The sequence below is a fragment of the Vicia villosa genome, linkage group LG1, assembly GCF_029867415.1.
Source record: "Vicia villosa cultivar HV-30 ecotype Madison, WI linkage group LG1, Vvil1.0, whole genome shotgun sequence".
Lineage (NCBI taxonomy): Eukaryota > Viridiplantae > Streptophyta > Magnoliopsida > Fabales > Fabaceae > Vicia > Vicia villosa.
Window position 1 is genome coordinate 175,307,573 of NC_081180.1, and position 20,853 is coordinate 175,328,425.

The 20,853-nt window shown below is 32.6% G+C and overlaps 2 protein-coding genes and 1 long non-coding RNA gene across 4 annotated transcripts; 1 reads left to right on the forward strand and 2 right to left on the reverse strand.

Moving 5' to 3' along the window:
• Positions 1 to 4,370: 4,370 nt before the first annotated feature.
• Positions 4,371 to 5,558, reverse strand: LOC131659878 (F-box/kelch-repeat protein At3g23880-like). The gene has a single exon (XM_058929000.1). The coding sequence runs from the start codon at positions 5,556 to 5,558 to the stop codon at positions 4,371 to 4,373; it is 1,188 nt and encodes a 395-aa protein (XP_058784983.1).
• A 1,022-nt stretch (positions 5,559 to 6,580) lies between these two features.
• On the forward strand, positions 6,581 to 9,692 carry LOC131644682 (uncharacterized). Of its 2 annotated transcripts, none has more exons than XR_009296601.1 (3): positions 6,581 to 8,791; positions 8,925 to 9,000; positions 9,301 to 9,692. It is a non-coding gene; the product is annotated as an uncharacterized LOC131644682 (long non-coding RNA). The 2 variants fall into 2 exon arrangements; XR_009296600.1 differs by having other exon boundaries at positions 9,362 to 9,692.
• Positions 9,693 to 12,130: 2,438 nt separating this feature from the next.
• On the reverse strand, positions 12,131 to 15,586 carry LOC131659885 (protein FAR1-RELATED SEQUENCE 5-like). The gene is made up of 3 exons (XM_058929009.1): positions 15,052 to 15,586; positions 12,574 to 13,771; positions 12,131 to 12,134 (listed from the first exon to the last, which is right to left on the reverse strand). Exons 2-3 carry the CDS (start codon positions 13,695 to 13,697, stop codon positions 12,131 to 12,133), a joined length of 1,128 nt encoding a protein of 375 aa, XP_058784992.1. The 5' UTR covers positions 13,698 to 13,771; positions 15,052 to 15,586.
• Positions 15,587 to 20,853: the final 5,267 nt, after the last annotated feature.

The following is a 20,853-nucleotide window of genomic DNA, read 5'->3' on the forward strand; positions in this document are numbered from 1 at the left end:
ACTATATTAAATGGAGATATTTATGGAATTCCTTTAAAGGGAGATTTGTTAATCAAGTAATTAGGTAATAGTAATTAGTTATGCTTAGTTAGAGAATATGCTTTATAATGCAATTTAAATAACATAGATATTATACCTTTCTATATAAATTATAGGTGAACACTCCAGTACCCTTGAGTTTAGATGGGTACCGGTACCCTCAACCAATCAAATGTTATAATTTTATGCCATGTCATTTATTTATTTTTATTTATTTTAAAATAAATTAATATTTAATAATAGTTTACACTAAAGGTACCAGTACCTAACTTGAATTCATGGGTACCAAAGAATTTACCTAAATTATAATGTACGTTGGCTCTAAATAATGAAGAACTTAGATTTTCTTGTATCATGGTATCATGAGCAATCTCATAGAGAGTTTTTTTTTTTCTTTCAATTTTTAAACTCACAGTTTTACTAATTTGATTGTTCTAGAATCTTCTTCATTTTTTCAACTCATTTTGATCCATATCCGCATCATCATCATCATCAATTACAATCAATTTTTTCTGCACTTGTTCTTTTTACTTTTAAATTTATTCATATTGACCTCATAATTTTTTTTGTCAACAATGGCGCCAAGAGCTGCTCAAATTCAAAATGTCTACCCACAAACCGATTTCATGTTCTACGTTCATCAAAGTGATGGTCCGAACTCTAAAATTGTCTCTCAAAATCTCAATGGAAATAATCATGCAACTTGGAGCAGGTCCATGCACATAACTCTTCAGTACACCAAAAAAAAGTCTTAATAACATTTTTAAAGCTTTTAAGAGCTATTAAAGCTCCTACTATTATAGTTTGACTATATTTAATTAGATGTGACAAATAGGCATGCTCGTTCCGTTTAGACGCGTCTCGCAAAAGTCCGCAAATAATTGGAGAGGGGCGGGACAAACATATTTGAAGGTGTGTGCCTAAAACCTAGGATTCTCCTGCAAAACGTGAGGGTGGGACTGGGTGGACCTGCAGACAATGCATAGTTTTATCCTAAAAATGTAAAAAAATTATGTTAATGCTCATAATGCATTTTTTATTGGGCTTTTTTATTAGTCTACCATCTTTTTTCTTTACACAAAGAAAAAGAAAATGACTCCATGTGCTCTGATATCTTATTTAGATCAAAATCTAAGAGCATTACCAAAAAATTTCAAAGAAGAAGGTTATCTTGACGTATAACTACTTTTGACCTGAATAAACTTAAGTTAAAGGAACTCTCTATCAACCTACTTTAATAAAAAAATATAAATATTGAAATTCTGGTTTTGAAATCTCAAATGTCCTAAGAGATGCGAGACACTGATCTCTGAATAAAACACAATGGCAAGGTAAAGACAGATAAACAATGATGAAAAATTAAAGAACACAAAGAATTGTTAACCCAGTTCTGTGTACAACAACACCTACTATGGGAGCTACCAAGTCAGGAACAAAATTAACTAAATAGTATCAATTTGTAGACCCACGACAAACTATCACCAGTTTACAATCTACTCATTTAATCCTTCTCAAATCCCTTTCAATCACTACACTGATGAAAACTCTCTTATTTAGAAAGATTCAGAAGTTATACTTCAAGAACACAGAATCACTCAATGCTTAAAAGCTTAAGAATGATTGACAACTCTTACAACTTAAAGAGAAAGTCTTACTCTTATATCAATATGATATTAGAGAGGCTCACAATTAACACTCACAAACCCTAACAAAAACACACGTAAAAACTAGGTTTGCAACAATCTATTTAAAGCATAAATCTGAATTGGATTGGTCTTCAAAAACGCAGCAAGGAGACTGCTGAAGAATTTGCAAGAAAATAAGTCTTCAATCTAGAGTTTCCTAAAATGTCTCAACATTTAGAAAACAAAATAAACCAACAAAGTCTTTGATTCATCAGTCTTAAACGCCACATAGGATCTATTAATATTTATAGAATATTCAATAATCTATAAATAAACAACTGCATCCAAACTGTAAACTCTAACAGACCAGATGTCCTATACTTCTGGTTAGGATATTGCATTCGACATGTTAAGTCTGCAAGTTGAAACATCTTTTTCAACTGTTGCTGCCAAGTTAGTTTTACCAAAATTCATGTCAATCATAATTTCAGAGAAATAACAAATATCAAATAGGAAATGAAACTTTTAATATAAATAAAAAATAAAAATATATATTGGCGGAGCTAGCGCCTGGAGAGGTAAGGCAATTGTCCAAGTTCCACCCCACCACGCTTCACCATCCAGCGTCGGAGATCTACCATGGCCATCCTCCGTCATACCATACCTCAAAACCGCGGCTTCACTCTTGTCGTTCCATTTTTTGTTCAATCAACTACCGCTGAGCCTCACCTTCCTTTATGTATTAGTTTCTTTTTCATTTTTTAGGTGTATTTGAGCCCCACTTCCCTTTGAGGCTCACCGATAAAATGCATCGGCCAATTCTTTCTTCTTTTTGTTTTTCTTTCAGTTCAATTCTCGCTACAACATTTTTCTTGTGTTGTTATTTATTGTTGTTGCAGGTTATGGTTGACGACCAAATGTTCGGTAAAAATTTTGAACTGAGATTCTTCTTCCTTAATTTTTTTTGTTTTGCTGGATTTTTTATAATTGACCCTTGATTTATCTTTTGTTTTAGAAGATTTTTAATACTCTATAGTTAGGTTCGTGTTTGTGTTGGTCTTCATCCAGTTGTTTATCGTTTGTCGATAGTGGATTTTGAAATTATGACATCTTAATGAGGCATTTTGGCAGGAAATGTCAGTATGATGTTATTTCAGATGGCACGTTCTTTATTTTATTTTATTTTTCCTCTTTTGAAAGAATTTATTTGCTTATATATTTGTATAGGCTCATTGAGTACTGCAAGTCATCCATTCAGAATTATTCAAGCATGTTTTCTCTTCTGGTTAGAATCTATGCATTCTGTGCATTGTCAATGCTTTAACCCGAAGTACTCTTGATTGTGGGAACATGTTCAAGATATAAAACCATTAGCAATTACCCTTAGCGTTTGAGCTGATTTAGTGCATGACAATGTGTAATCAGCCCCATCTGATTGCTCCAAAGCAAAGGAACAGAAGACTTATAGTGCAAAAAAACAAGTTACTAGTGGCGAGGAGGCCGTATCTTCTACTTCTAGGAAATATTCTGGGATGATGAAGACCTAAGGGGTTCTAATGAATGTTTTCTGGATCTCAGGTTTTTTTTCGAAGAATTCTCTTTATTTATCAATTTCTAATTGACCCTTCGTATATAAATCCATCTACTAATCAACCACTGTGTTCTTAAATGTCCATGGTTTAAAACATTCTTTTGTTGATTATCCGTTTTATTTTAGATGGAAATTTATCATGGTTGCTTTTCTCCATGATAATAACTTTGTTTTCATGGCAATAATTGGGCGGAGTTTAATGCTCTGATTTCCTTTTTATTGAAAAGTAAAACATTCATTATTGGTGAGATTGCTAATCCAATTAATGTAACATGGTTTTATGAACAACACTGTCTGTTTCCTCGTCATTTTACTGTAGTAAGTCCTCTGTCGTGAAAGCATTTCGGGTCACACATTTGTAGAATGGCCTCACTGTTCAAATAAGCAGCATTTGTCAAATGCAATCTCTACTGCCTGTTAATCATGGGATATATTGCAAATGTACTTGTGTGAAACAAAACCTCTGCTCTGCATAAGTAATCTCTGATCAAGTGGAAAGTAGTTGTTTTGTTGATTCAACCATTGTTTTCTCAAGGGGTGAGAGTGGTTATTTAGAGAGAGAACAAAATATTAACCATCTCTCTACTTTAAATCTTCACGCTCATCATTTACCATAAATATGTGAGAAATCAATATCATGACAATAAAAATAAGGTACATTTTAATATTAACCTTTTTTTAAATCATTTTTCTTATGTTATTTAACCTTGTGTTAAACATGATGTGGTAAATTTTTTTGCTAGAAACAATTGATTATTGAGAGTTCATACTATGGGATATTTCCAATGGTGTGGGACAAGTATCCTCCAAATAATAACCACATGCAAAGAGGGGGCACACAAGAGATTGTCTGGCAGTGTTGCAATTACTTTGCAGTAAAGATGCTCCGATATATCTCAAGAAGAACAGGAAATTCAGGTTAGTGTGTGTTGGTGTAATTGAGGTGGTTGTGATTAAAAATGAAAAATTAGACATAAGCCATCATAAAAAAAATCATCACACAGTGTATAATTATGAAATGGCAAGGATTTTAAAATAACATAAACTAACCAAAGTTAACAATAATAGACATTAACATGAATTTTAATACATAAATAATTGAAAAGGAACTTACTTTAATAAGGAGAAACCAAGCTTTCAACATAATTATAGGGAAAAATCCACTTTAAATTGCTCAATCTAGTTTTTTCTATTCTATTATCACTCAAGTTATATATAATCACTTCCAATCCACGACGACGATTTGATAGAATTAGTGCGATGCCACTCTCATAAACGCACAAAGGGGTCAAAAAATATCTATATTTAATACGAATATCCAAATCATGGTAGCTTATTTTAAGAAATTGAGTCCAAGCCTTTTCAATTCCTAATTCCTTCATCTTCCATATAATAAAATCGGTTTTTTGAGTATGGTGACAAAAACAAAGTGAGTCTTCCAACACAGAAATAGTTGGCAAATGAAGTCGAACTTCGACAAAATCTCTAGGAGGAAGCAACTCGTGATATGTCTCTGTTCCTAGATTCAACGAGATAATGACAATATGTTGAGCAATATCTCGGGCCAAGAAGTTAATAGTGTCATTCAAATACATATCTTGATTGTAAAACCGGCGTTTTTTGGGAGCAATATTCCAATGGTCTAAAGGAACCACATGAAAAAGTTGAATAAGTTTCCAAACATTACCCCCGTAACTAAATATTTCGAATTTGTTCGGACTCATATACAAAATCTTATAAGTATTCGTTGAATTATCATAACCAAATGAAAACTTAGAAAACCTGAGATAGTCATATATATGTGTATGAGAATTTGAATGTGGCCCAAAGTAGATAGAAAATGCTTTGGTGGCTGGGTTCCATAACTGAAACAAGGTGTTTTGAAAATCAGTAGGTGAAAAAACTTGGAAACATAGCAATCCATTGCAGGAACCAATGAATTGGTAGAGGAGATTGGAAACGAGGGGATTGGAACCGTGTGAGAAGAATATTTCGGTGTAATCTATCGTAGGAACGTCCATTGAAGGGGTGTTTAGTAAAGCATTGAGGGGATATGGTTGCATACAAGAATCCTTAAAGAAGCACAGGATTTGTGTAAGATTCCTCCTGTCTTTTGTGGAACGTTGAAGGTGCAGTTTGATGAATTTGGGATCGGAGATGATGGTGTTCCATGCTTTGTTCACGCATCTAAGTTGTGTCAAAGACTTAACCGGAAGGTATGATAGGACCTGTACGATGAGTTCTTCAGGTAAGAATATTAGATTGCCGTTGGATTTCCATAACTTGGCTGTAGAGGGATTCATCATTCATGAGAACTCGCGCAGTGTTGAAACTGAAACTGAAACTGAAATAGAAAGCTAAACCCTAATCAATATTAAAATCTATTTGTGTGTTTTAAATAGGTTTTTGTTTTTTTAAAATGTTTAGTAGTTTTTTTTACGTGTTTATTATATCCTAATCTTATGCCATCATGCAAACTCATCTTTTTTGGAATTTGTATAATTATTTTCGACGTGTTTGTTACGCATCAGTACTCATTTAAAAAAAAAATTTACTGTCTGTACCCGTCTTGAACTAACATGCAAACTTACTTTATGTGAGGGAGTTAGTTTCTTTTATTTTTTATTTTAATATTAAGATAATTAGTAAAATGGAAAAAAATAATTATTTACAATTTTTAGTCAAAAATTTAAGAAAACTAACCTAATGTGAAAGATGTTCATAATTGTTCTACGAAAACGCAAAATAAAAATCTGTAAGATAATTTGAGACGACGCATTGATATTTAAAAATGTTAACTCAGAATAGTTTTTTATGTATAGTAACAATACTGAAATAATTATTAGGTACGTAAAATAATTTTTTTTAGGTGCAAAGATGAGTTTTCTTCACCCGCTACCAAGTTTAGTCACATTGGTTATATATGAGTATGTTCATTAATAAAATTGATTAATTAATTAATTTGATTTGATTGAAAACAATCAAAGAGTTTAAATGTCCGTGATTTTATTTATATTATTCAAAATAATAATTTTGTAACTATCAATATGTGGATTTAAATGAAATAAATAAAAGATAATTTATTTGTCAAAAATAATTTTAAATTATAATGACAATTATTTGTCAAAAAAAAATTATATATACTAATTACTAATAATAATATTTAAAAGGCAAATTCTTAGGTACCCTGTTGTTTCAAATGGGTACTGGTACCCAATTGAGATGGACGAATAAAAAATGGCCATTTGTCTTACTTATATTTCATGATTATTTTAAACAAATTAAATAAAAAATTTATATAATTGCAGAGATAACCTCTGGTTTACTCTATTCTTATTTCCATCGAATCAATTTTGCATTTCAGAAAAATCAAATAGAGATAACCTAAACACCCATGATTGGACTGCTCCCAGCCACCGGCCAGCGTTTCCGGCCGGGAGTCCGACGCGATCTCCATCCATTCCGACGAAGCTCCGACTCTACCCTGCAGCCACCGCAATCGCTTCCGATTCCGACGCAGGCAGCCTAATACGCGGCCATCTCCCCCGATTCAACACCATGAACACCACGCCGTATCGAATCGCAAATAGCTCCGTCGCCGGAACCGCGAAATCAAATTCTAAGTCTATCCTGTAAGTTCTTTTTGCATCCACTTTACCGATTTTTAGTTTCAGAGAGTCTCCTACCAGACAAACTGAATGTAGTTCCACTTTACCTTCATTGCATAACAATCTCTCATCACAGCACAAATAAATACCCTTCAATTTTTGTCATTACTACTATTATTATTGATCTACAGTCATATTGATATTGAAGTAGAAGGAGAAAGCTTTCTAAAAAAAAACTATATACAGTTGTATTAGTAGTGTACCTTTTCTATACATTATGAAGTTCCATACACATTCTTATCTATTTTCCACTACATTTCTCCGTTTGAAAATATTTTTAGTTATTTTTTTGCAAAACAAAGGCTGTTTTGAAACTGCTGCCAAATGTTTCGATTACAGCGGTTTTTGTGTTTGGAGATTCATACATGTATACTGGAAATAACAACAATATGTCAACACCGTCTCGGTGCAATTACCTTCCTTATGGAAGAGATTTTAAAGGAGGAATTTCATATGGAAGATTTAGCTTCCGTCTGATTTTATAGGTAATATAAGTTTTGTATTACTCTCATTTTCTTTTAATTACGAATCGAAATGACAATAACTAAAATCTTAATATTGTATTGAGTGATTCGGTCACTTATAACACATGTCTATGTCTTATTATAAATTATTTCTATAAAAAAAAAGGTCAAATTATAAAATTTGTGATAAATCGTAGCCAAATAGAATGTCCTAATTAAATAGAATCTCACAAAATATTTGTTATTGTTAAATTGTAGTTAAATAGTGCATCTAATTAATTTGTCTTGGTTAAATTATAGATAAAAGTTTAATACGACTTTGACCATAGTTTGTGAAAATAAGCTGAAAATAGTTTATTAACATGTCATAAGAAGCTATTTTAAGCAGTGCTACTAATGCTTATATCTTATGATAAACCCAAAGTAAACAAAAGAAATACTAAATAATTTAATCTAAGATGTGAATTTTAATATAGTTGTTTTTTGTTTTTAATTTTAAATTGTACTATCAGTTTCAGAATTAGGAATAAAAGAGTATTTACCATCATATTTAGATCCAAATCTGCAGCCTAGTGAATTGCTTACAGGTGTGAACTTTGCATCTGGTGGTGCAGGATATGATCCTATGACATCAAAATTAGAGGCAAACATTTTTTTTCATCAGCCCCAAAAATATTACTAAAAAAAATTGGTATTTTCATTTATGAACTATTCTTCCTTACTCTGTTTAAGCAGGTAGCTATATCTATGTCTGGACAACTAGACTTGTTCAAAGATTACATTGTGAGACTTAAAATACTTGTTGGTGAAGATAGAACAAATTTCATCTTAGTCAATAGTCCCTCTTTTGTGGTATTAGGAAGCAATGGTATTTCTAACACATACTATTTGTCTCATATGAGACAAGTGGAATATGATTTTCCTACTTACTCTGATTTCTTAGTCAACTCAGCTTATAACTTCTACAAGGTAATTTTGAACTTTCATCCAAAATATTTCATCCACTTTTAATTTTTGCAACACATGTTATTAAGGCTGTTAAAAAAAACTATGAACTGAACTATACCGTCAAACCAAACTGTACTGAAGTTAAAATAACTGAACTGTTATTTTTGGTTAGTGAATCAAATCATAGTGTACAAACAATTTTAGAACCGAAGTAGATTGAATTCGTGGTCGGTTGGGTCAAAGTAACATTATGCAACTTTCAGATGTATGAGTATCTAGAAAATCGGGTATTAGGAAAGTTGAACTGCGATGTAACTAACAATGCAGGATGGATATGAGCTGGCATAAGAGCTACTACTAGAACGGGAAAGACTGCAACCTTTTGGTCAGATAGCATAAAATATTTTACTTCTCTACTATGCTTCATAAAGTACAAGATTAGAATGGTTTCTTCAGGTGCTATACTAAAGATCTATGTTCTGATTTGAACTTCTTTAAAGCATTTTTTTCTTTCTGCATTCATCTTTGATCTTTCAATGTTACTCCATGATGTGGTAATCAAATGGTGTATCTGCTGCTTTCTTTGCAGATGGGTGATGATCATCCTTATATTATTCCTCAGATGGTTCCTACTCTACATTTCAGGATTTGAATATATGCATAAGGTGATGAATTTTGATATTTGCTTGAAATTTGGATACAAAATTTATGCATAGATAATGACCTGAATATATGCATAGATAATGACCTGTATATATTCATATATATGTTGAAATGCGAAATTATGCATAGATACATTAATTTGTATGATATGAAAAATTGCAATTACGGGTTGAGTTGCCTAGACAATGACCGGTTATTGAAATAAATATAGTTTTACAATCCCCCACCTTACATTTATGACAGTAGATATATTTCCATTTATCATGCTAAATTTATCTTTTCTATTTTTATTGCAAGTGAAGTTTTTCGGTTCAAATCTGTCGTTTGTATTAGTCTGAGGCGTTTGCTTGGTGATCATTGCAGTATGGTGCCCTTCGGTTCAGGGCTGCGTTGGATCTTAGCTCCGCCGGTGTTCCGTTGTGCTGGTCTTTTTCTTGGTGGTAGCTCCATAATTTCAACTGTGTAACATCATTTGTTTTCGGTTTTAGGGTGATTTAGTATATTGTAGATGCTGAAGCAGGCATATGGTTTTTAGACTGGTTCTTGTTGTTTTAGCAGTAGTTTTTTGTATTTCTGTTATAAACTGGGTTGTTGTTTGGCCTCATGTGTGGCCTGGTGTGCTTTATCCTTGAAATTTGTTGCCACGGTAATTCTGAATGATATTTATTTCATTTACTAGTTTATTTTCATTCAATCACAGTCTATTGTCTTAACTTTTAGGTTAAGTTATAATGTCTTGCATCCATGGCTTTAAATGGACCAAATAAATGATACAATAAATTGAATAGTTATTTTCAGGTAATTAAAATTTAATGAATATTTTATTGAATCACTACCTTAATCTTATATATAATTGTTATGAATTGGAGCCAAAAATGTGAAATTATTTTGCAATTTTTTTCATATTTATATATTTATTATTTATTTAATTATTATTTAAAAACTAATGTTTCTTCTACTAACTATTATTATTTTTTTATTATTTTTAAAATTTTAAAATATGTAAACGATTATTTCACTAACAACTCTTTTTTTCTTCTTTTTTTTAATAACTTATTTTTGATAAAAGTTTGAGACTATTTAGTAATATTTCATATTCATTTATTTTCTACTAACATTCGTTTATTTTTATTTTTTATCTTATATTATATATAAAAGTTATTAAGTCTTTTGACAATCTTGTGCACCAATAATTGGTATTTTGAGATACGGTTCGATTCCCAGGGAAATACGAGTGTACGGGAGGCGTGTGTGATTAATTTTGTTTCTTGAATTCATGTTGAATTCACGATCGGAATCGTAACAAAATTATATTTCTTGATTTTGTAGGATTGGAAAACACAAGTGTTTGGTGAGATCTAAGTGAGTTTCATGCATAAGAACAAAGATGAACGGTAGAAATAACTTGAATACAAAGCTTCTCGTGTTTGATAGAAAAAATTAGAATAAGTGGATGATTCAGATGCGTGTGTTGTTTAGTCCTCAAGACGTTCTTGATCTTGTCACCGATGGTTGCGTTCCGTTTGCAGTAGATGCGACGAAGGAACAGAGAAACGTGCAAATATATATGAGGAAGAAAAATTAGAAGGCGTTGTTCTACACCCATCAGTGTGTGAATGCGAATGTATTTGAGAAAATCGCTAATTCAACGATGGCGAAGGCTGCGTGGGGCATACTGGCACGATGCTACAGCAGTAATGCAATTGATAATTCTAAAGATCTCAGCACCATGATAATTAAAGAGCTGCAGAGTTGACTAGAAGTACAAGAGCTGCATTTGACTAAGAGAACCTCTGAAAGAGAGGTAGAACAACCTCTAAAGACATCTTATGGTAAGAAGAGTCAGAAGAAGTCCTGGTCTGAAGCTAAGAAGGGACATGGTGGTGGTGTTCCGAAGTCAGAAGCCTCCAACTCTGATGAGAAGAAACATCAGAAGGGAAATGAGAAGCTTGACAAGAAAAAGGTCAGTGAATCTCTTCCATACAAGAGAGTTTCTTTGAAGTGGGCATGCAACTTACAGAACGCTCAAGATATTGTCAAGATATCAATCCACAACAAATTATGTACACCACCACTATATATCTTTCTTGTAAAAACATTTGCATGTGTTAAGCATATAGCTAGTGTTCCTTCTAAGCTAGGATCAAACTCTTTTTTTTAGTATGATTGGACCCTATAGTGGGAGAACACGGTGAGCCAAACTTACTATTTCATATCTTATCAATTTATGTCGAGCGTCTTTAAAACTTTTATGGACCTTGCTTCTCTTATTCTTTATTGATAGAATAGAACAATAGAAAGATAAGCATGTGCTCCTAAGTGACTTCTGTAGTATAGAGAGCCACTCCAATTGCATGATCAATATTCGCCTTTGTACTGATGCACTTCTTTTATGATTAATGGATTAGGGTTCACTTGCCTATTAATAAGACATCTCCACCCGAATGCCTTGATTTTGCAAGGTACTTTTGAACCCCAATTCAAAGCCAACACCTTATCGAATTCACCAACCGTACCAAAAGGAATGTAAACATAATCGTATCAATATTATTTGAAATTATTTTTATTAAACATATGGTATGAATAGTTATTTAATTAAAAATAATTATTTTGATTTAATTAGTGTTAATGGGGAGATTTTATTGAATAGTTACTGAAATTACCATTTTTTTAATAACCTCCCACAAATGATACGGTAAGTGATACCATAAATCAGATAACTGAACATGTCATTGGTTGTTAGTCACCGGCGGTTGCTCGTGCAAGGTTGTTAGTCACTAACCAACATTCAACTAATCCTTTTTAGAATTGTTCGATTGAATCTCTCAGCTAGACTATTTTGCTGAGGAGTACCTACAGTAGTCTCGAGCAAAATTGATTATACTTTTCAGAATTGATTCTACTTGAAACTAGAATTTGTAGTTTTTAATCAAACGTGATTTTTAAATGTGATTTTTATACTAGAAATTATTGTTCAACTCACTTTTGCAAAAATATAAATATACATTATAATTATTCTCTATAATTTTTCATGTTCTAAAAATATTAAATAATTTTTTATTTATTTTCAACATCAATAAAAATATCTCTCTTCAATGTAAATAACTAAACAATATAATAATTTAACTATCATCACCTATGTTATTTTGCATCCAATTTTGTTAATATTCATAGTAGAAAAGGTTTTTTCAATTGTTGCAGTTAATAATTATATTAGAGATAACTTTAAAATCAAATATGTCATTCGCACACTAATTTCAAACAAGCACTACAAACTCTAACAATACATTTTCTATTATTTTTTTTTAATAAACAATTTGGACCTAGCGGGTTTCGAACCTGACATCTTGAGAGGAGCACACTCTCAATCTCAAATTCAATAAGGTAACTATATCTTTTCTTTCTCATTACAACAATAAAAATAAATATATAAATTTATTAAGATTAAAATTTAAAAAAAAGAAATAGTTTTAAAAAAATCAATTATTAAGAAGAAAATATTAAGAGTGACGCTTTGCAATGAGAAAGAGTAAATATTTGTTTGTGCTTTGAAATAATAAGAGAGAATTAATGACTTAAACTCTTCTAGGAACTTTGAATTCTTGACATTCTCAATAGCATTTTGATGTAAATGCCATAAACAGAGGCGATGTGACGCATTTGGAAATTCAACTCTAATAGCTTCCCGCATCGCACCATCTCCGTCAGTAACAAATACATTTGGACATTTATGGAACATTGCTTCAGAAAAGGCATTTAAAACCCACTTATATGTCTCTGTCTTTTCGTCTGAAATTAAAGCACACCCAAATATTGTAGTTTCACCATGATGATTGTACCCACAAAAAATAACAAAGGGTTTGTTGTACCTGTTCTTTTTGTAGGTCGTGTCAAATGCAACCACATCACCAAAACATTCAAAGTCAAATCGGCTAGTTCCATCTGACCAAAATAAATTTTGTAGACGGCCATCCTCTGTTGTGGTAAACTTCGAAAAAAACATCGGATCATTGTCGGCTTTAGCTTGTAAATAAGACAAAGCAGCAAAAGCATCTCCATTTTCTCTTTTAGCCTTGGCTCCATTACTAAAATAATTATATAGGTCCTTCTTGATAAATCCCAAATCTTCATGACCACCTTTCTGACCCAACATAAAACCCAAAATATGACATGTTCTAACACCACATGTATGCAAGCCATCAACAAGCGCTTTATCAGCTTCACTCAGTCGACGATACTTAGGAATAAAATGAACAAACCGCTGTGGAGTTAACTTATGATTATGAGCGGATTCAAATGCAACAACTCTCCAACTTCTAGTCACTACATCATATGCCACACGTAACCGAGCAAGACAACCTGTTCGAGTGATTGGCCTTGGCCCCCTATGTCGATCCACCCTTAACATATGTTTCTTATGTCTTTTCCCCTCTCTATTACAAACTAATTGGCGCATAATAATATTTTTTTTGAAATCACAGTCAATCTCATCTCTTCTTACCGCAAACCCATGATATTCTGCATATGTTTCATAAAACTCACAAGCTTTTTTCTCTGATTCAAATTTCATATCTCTTATATCATCATCTGAGATTTCACCTATATCTTTGTAATCATCCAAATCCTCTTTTCCTTCTTCATTATCCACATAACTACCATTGTTCCTCCCGACATCATCAGCATCTTCACCATTATCCATGCTTGCTACACAATTTATAATCTTTATGAATTGAATGTCTACTTTACAATCGTTACTCCTACCGCATTTATTGTCTGCACCACATGAAAAAGTAATAACCTTAAGTGTTGGTATGCCAAAAGAAATCACAAAACCAAAACAAACAAAAAGCAAAGTGCATAGAATATAAAAACAAATAAGTAGCAGGTGTGGAGAAAAAACTAAATGACTCATTTGTTTTCAAGTTCTGACCTTGATAATTTGTTGCTTTCTTACGGTGTTTTAATGCAAAAGCACGAAGGGAATGAATATAAAGTAACACTAACAAACCTATCACCAAACCAACAACAACGCAATACATATATGAGACAACCATGGATATTTGGGATTTCGTTTTTTAAGATTTGATTCAGTTTAAGATTTAATCCCTTTTAAGAAGATACGGTTTGAGATTGATCACATGACAACAATTAAGCATAATTTAGGACCATAAGATTAAAACAAAATCAATAGTTGTGAATTGGAGTAACACTTTTAATTTACTCTTGGAGTACATATATATATATATATATATATATATATATATATATATATATATATATATATATATATATATATATATATATATATATATATATATATATATATATATATATATATATATATATATATATATATAGAATGAGCAAATACTCTCTTGTGGAGAAGACTAAGATTATTCACGCTACCATTGTTCCTCTCTTGTAAAAAGTAACAATTTATTTTTATTTATATCTTACAATTGATAAAATATGTTTTTTGTTAGCAAGATAACAAAGAAGTAGCAGAGACAAACTAGTGTTAGATACAAGAAGTCCCACTAATTGTAAAGGAAGATATGCTTTGAGCCAAAATTGCATTGCCATATAATATGCAAACAAGTGAACAACTAATCCTGAAACTCTTGCATTATGATGTTTCATGTCTTAAATATACAATAGTGCACTAAATCATCAAATGGTTTTTCTTCTTTTTTTAAATGAAAAAAAGACATGTTATTTTAGCATAAAAAATATAATATTTTTCTTGCTTGTATTGCGATCCTATTCCTATATTTCTCTCCACATCTATGCGTTGCTTGTTTTCGAGAATGACACTAGTAACTACTAACATGATAGGTTGAGTGCATGTTGGAATTTGGTTTGTTCTGTTTTTCTTTTCTGAACAAGTATTTGGTTTTGCCTTTGTACAACACTATTTCCTGACTGTCGACCGATACATGAAATTCTGTGGCTGATACGGAATATCATACTAAATTTTCAGTATGCTAAGTTTGTTAAGCCTGCCTTCGATGATTTTATTCTTCCATCCAAAAAGTATGCTGACATAATCATACCTCGTGGGGGAGATAATCGTGTAGCAATTGACTTGATCGTTCAACATATCCGCACTAAGCTTGGCCAACATAACCTCTGTAAGATATATCCAAATTTACATGTGATACAATCTACTTTCAATTTGATATATATGAGAGTGTATTGGACTGAACCCTCCCGAATTAGATCGGTCTTGTTATTAGAACTTCTGGCGGATCCATAACAGCCACCCTACCTAGAATCACCATAATGAACACCTTTCGCTAATAAGTTGTTCTATCATTTCCCTTTTTAGAAATACAGATTTACCTTTATGAAAAATCTAGTTACCAGATTTTGTTCCCATCTAGTATGACTATGAATAATGATTCATATATCACTTTCAAGTAGTTGTTTCATAAATAACGTTGAATAAAAGAAAGGTTCCAAACTTTCAATCTCGATTACGTGTGAAAATCGCAGAGAAGAAAATTATTGAAAGTGATAGATCATAGATGTAATTATAAAAGAAGAAAAGTTTCAATATATATTAGAAAATTTTGTCACTAGTGTTCAATGACACTGTTTCTCCGCGTCATTACATGGAAAGATAAAAAAAAAAAGACATCCTAATAATACATGTTCAAGAATAATTGTTAGACAGTTCCATTTCATTTGAGTTTCTTGTGTAAAATTACACACTCAACAATAATTCATAAAAAAATATGATTCCAAATATCCCAACTAACAGCTTCTTAAATCACCCTTTATTATGGAGATTTACAGGATTCATATCAAGTATAACTGGACTACTCTCTTACGCACTAAGCTCCTCTTTCAAACGTCTATTTGGAGACTGGAATTTACTGAAGATTTTTCTCTACGTAATTGTAAGTTTCATCACGTGTAGCTTTGTGTTACTCCCAAAGAAATTCCAACTATCAAGGAGTCTAATATTAAAAGCTCACATAGCGTTTTTGGTTCTGATGCTAACTTCTGTTTACTCATGTTTCTATGACAAAAAAGTGAATGGAAAATCAGATGTATTAGGTTTGATTTCATGTGTTGCTTTTGCTTTGATGTCGTTAAGTTTGTCAAGACAAATTGACATTGGATTTGAGGTTGATTTGCTTAATTTTTTTCTTGGATGTCTTATGGTGCAGCTTATGAATTTTAATTTTAATTTTAATTTGATGTTTGCTTTTATTGAAGTAAAGGTGGTGGATTGATGCAGGAGTTGAAGCTAATCGTGTAGAAGGTGTTCTGTACATAGTGTATTCGAATTATGATTCTGAGTCAGAGATTTTGCTCCATCTGAAAAAGGAAGAGGATCGTGAGAAGATTAAGAATTTGGAGGTGGGTTTTATGGCCGTCATTATGCTTTGGTTCCTGAAGGAGTTTGGTTGCGTGCTCTTAAACGGCGAGTGTCGACTCTCTGCCTCTATTTCTTTTCAATAGGTTATAGTTATGACTTTTAGGTACTGTTATATTGAAACTATGAAGCAAAAAATTGAGGTCTTAATTGTTTATTATGCATTTAGTTGTACATTTTTTATTTTGTTGATGCACCGGTCTTTATGGGTGTGTATCTGCGCTACATTTAAGTGATGTGCCTGGTGTGACTAGTGTGTTTATGCAAACAGATGATTTCTCTAACTTAGTTATGATATAATTATTTGTTTACAATTCTATATTAAGTGGTTCTAGTCTTACATGGCTGTGCATAGAAAGGTAATCAAGTGTAAAACTAGTCACGGAACAGTAGGATTCCCTGTTTGTTAGGACTTTAAGATTATACTGCTTGGTGTGTATGTCCGTCTTTAATGCCAGTTTAATACTAAATACATCCATCATCAGGTTTAGTCACCCATGGTGTTACATGTTGTGCATAGGAAGATGTTGAAAGTGAATGTTTTCTACGCACTTTAATTGCCTAGTTTATTATTCTAAGATATTTTAATTGGATAAGTGTTCGGGTAAAAAATCATTTATGTTATCTGCAAGAGAATTGTCAATGACATGGAGCAATGACCAATATACAGGAGCTGGATACCAACCAAAGTATCAAGGTAAACTAAACTATTTTGATTTCAAGTTTAATTGTTTAAGATGATCATGAGATTGAACCAAAGTATAACATATTGATCACGATGACTAATAAGAAGGGTAGAACTCTAACATACCCTGGCGTATCAGTTTGATGTGAATACTCTTTTAGGTGGCTAAGTATCATATGAGGCACGGTTGGTATATTAATGTTTAACATTGATCTTATTACTATTTGAATATATTCCCTATATAAAATAAGTTTTTATATGAGACACGTCTATATTAATGTATATAACTTTACGGTTTCGACTCAATTACGGGTTCTACTAAAGTTTGATTACTGGCTTACTATGCTACAACACTCGTTAGTATTATTACTGAGTCGACTCGTTGTTAACAAGAAATTTATATGGCTTGCAATTCTAGCTCACGTGTTCACACATAACAAAATTCACTCACAGAAATCTTTTGCAGTTTTACACACAAAAACACAAACATATGGTATACATTATAAAGATGGTGCTAGAAGGACACACAAAAACACAAACATATGGTATACATTTTAAAGATGGTGCTAGAAGGAAAACCTTGAGAACAAGGTGAAGTACGTCAGATATAGAGAGAAGGCTATTGACTTTGTTTGCTTGGGAATATGGACCAATGCTGCTTGTGCTTTTTTGGTTTCAACAGCTTCCTTAACTCCTATTCCTAAAATCAATCACAACCAACAAACACAAAACAAAACCATTAACACTGTTATAAATTTGTTTTATTTATCAAAAAAATTGCAACTTTCTAGGGTTTTGGAAGAAGCATTGAAGAGAAAATGATGAATACTTACTGGCATCAGAAGAAATGCTCAGACATGTAATCCACAAAGTGCAATTCGATAAAGAAGAGGTGTGGTGGAAGGTTGTGTCGCTGGTAACTGCGATAGATTCTCTTCTGACGTTCAATGAAGTGTGATTGCGGAGATGTGTCGCCGTAACTGCGAGAGATTCCCTTATGGTGTTCAGTGATGTGGGGTTGCGGAGAAATTTAGCAAAAGAGGAAGAAGAAAGCCAGTCGACGGCGGTTGTGGAGAATAGGAGAATAGTCTGCTTGAAAATAATCCAAATTAAGAAGAAGAAAAAATAAAGAAACCGAAATTGGTTGGGTAATATTATAATTTCATAAATTTAATAGTATAATATTTATTAATATAATAATTATTTATAATAAAAATAATATTAATAACATTAATTAAGTGGACCTATCAAAATTGGACATGTCAAGAGGGTACTGGTACCCAATAAAATTGGATGGGTACAGGAGTGCTCACCTATTTAAAATTGAAAGAAAATAAGAAAAGGAAATAGAGGAAAATTTTGACTCTTTCAAATCTATGCTGAGTCCAACAGACACGTGACAATGATAGTAATAATTAAAAAAAACTAAAATTGATACAAGATAGAAAGAGAAGAGAGACCACTAAAATCAGAAGGAACAACCCTGTTTCTTTCTCACGTTTACGTTTGCACCAACACCATGGCTTCTCTTTCTCTTTACTTTTTCTCTCAAAAATAAATCACAACACGATTAGTTTGATGAAGGTCTTTTTATGTTAATAGATGATTTTTCTTAATTGAGATGAGATTCTTTTGGATTAGCTTGAAAGCGTGTACAAATACTAACACTAAATATAATGTTAGGACGGCTTGCCGTCAAATATAGTAATGAACCAATCATATCTCTAGGGGTGAAAATGAGTCGAGTCGAGTCGAACTTGTCTCAATTCGGCTCGAATCGTTAAAAGTTTGTTCAGCTATAATATTAGTTTGAGTTCTTCATGAACTTTTTTTCAGCTCAAACTCAACTCGTTAGAAGTTCACGAATAACTCGATTCAACTTGTTAGGTTCAACTCGTTTACTTCACGGGCTTAAAAGTCATTTTTTTAAGTATATTCTTTTTATATATTTGACATTTTAAATTTGTATATTTTAGAAATATTTTGCTTACTTTAGAATATAAATTATCAATTAAAATCGTCAGATTAAAAGAAAATATAGAGCTAAGATTTGGAGCAAATCTTTAAACCTACACTTAAAAACAATATAATTCGTCTCATATTGTGAGATATTGGATGGAACTCTAGTATGGTCGAAGGGTAGCTTCTTTGTTTGACAAAATTAAGCATGAAGTCAAAGGTTTCACATGCTGGTGTCAAAGATGCTAGGGTTGTTAGCATGTTTAATTAGGTTTTAGTTTTTAAACCCTAATTTGTTAAGTTAGCTTGTTTATTAAGTTAGCTTGTGTAATGGGTTTTGTGGAAAATGTCAATTAGTTAGTATGTTAGGTTCTATTATAAATAGCATACTAGTTTCTCATCATTGCACGCTGTAAATCCTAATTTAGGGTGAGAGAGGTTATTTGTTATTCTTGTAAACTTGTAATCTTGTTTTCTAAGAGAAAGTAAAAGAATAGCAGTTATAACAAATTCTTGTGTTTTTCTTCTTCCTTGTTCTTTATTCTTTCCTTGTTTTATACTTCGTTATTTGCATTGAATTCACAACAAATTGGTGTGGTGAGCGTGGAGAAGATGCCTTTAACAAAGTATGAGATTGAAAAGTTTACCGGAGTGAATGATTTCGGTATGTGGCGCTTGAAGATGAAAGCCCTACTGGTTCAGCAGGGTTGTTTGGAAGCGTTGAAGGGAGCAGCGGCTATGGACGTTGCGTTAACAGAAAGAGAGAAGACAGCCATGATCGAGAAAGCACACAACGTAATTTTGTTGAGCCTTGGTGATAAGGTTCTTCGAAAGGTATCAAAGGAGACGACGGCATCAGGGTTATGGGTGAAACTTGAAAGTTTGTACATGACCAAATCGCTGGTAAATCGACTCTACTTGAAGCAAGCTTTGTATTCATTCAAGATGATTGAAGACAAAGTGTTGGCTGAGCAGTTGGATATGTTAAACAAGCTGATTCTTGATCTTGAAAATATTGATGTGAAGATCGATGATGAAGATCAAGCACTGTTACTATTATGCGCTTTGCCTCGAACATATGCCCACTTCAAAGTCCTGTACGGAAGGGAGTCCCTGACCTTTGAAGAAGTTCAATTAGCCCTGTATTCTAAGGACTTGAACGAACAAAAGGAGCATAAACCTTCGACTGTTGGTGAAGGTTTGTCCGTTAAGGGAAAATTCTTGCAAAAGGGTGGTAAGTTCGACAAGAAGAAAGGCAAAAGTCAGCAGAAGTCTTATAGTGACGAAGCATCTGGTATTCGATGTTATCATTGAAAGAAGGAGGGTCACACAAGAAAGGTGTGTCCTAAACGCCCGAAAGATCATGGAGGTAAGGATAATGGTAATGCAGCCATTGTTCAAGATGATTTCGAATCATCTGATGTCCTTGTGGTTTCAAGCACTGACTCTAGGAAGGAGTGAATTATGGATTCAGGTTACACTTGGCACATGACTCCAAACAAAGACTTGTTCGAGGAACTATGTGATCAAGATGGTGGATCAGTACTACTAGGAAACAACAAAGCTTGCAAGAGTGTAGGTGTTGGACCTGTGAGATTCAAACTCCATGATGAGTCAATAAGGTTGTTGACTGAAGTCAGGTATGTTCCTGATTTAAAGAGAAATCTGCTTTCTCTTGGTGAATTCGACAAGAAAGGATATGTTTTCCAAGGAGAGAAAAGTATCCTAAGAGTCATGAAGGGGTCGAAGGAAGTCTTGAGAGGCGTGAAGAAACAAGGCTTGTATACCCTTAAGGCTGAAGTTGTAACTGGTTCAACAAATGTTGCA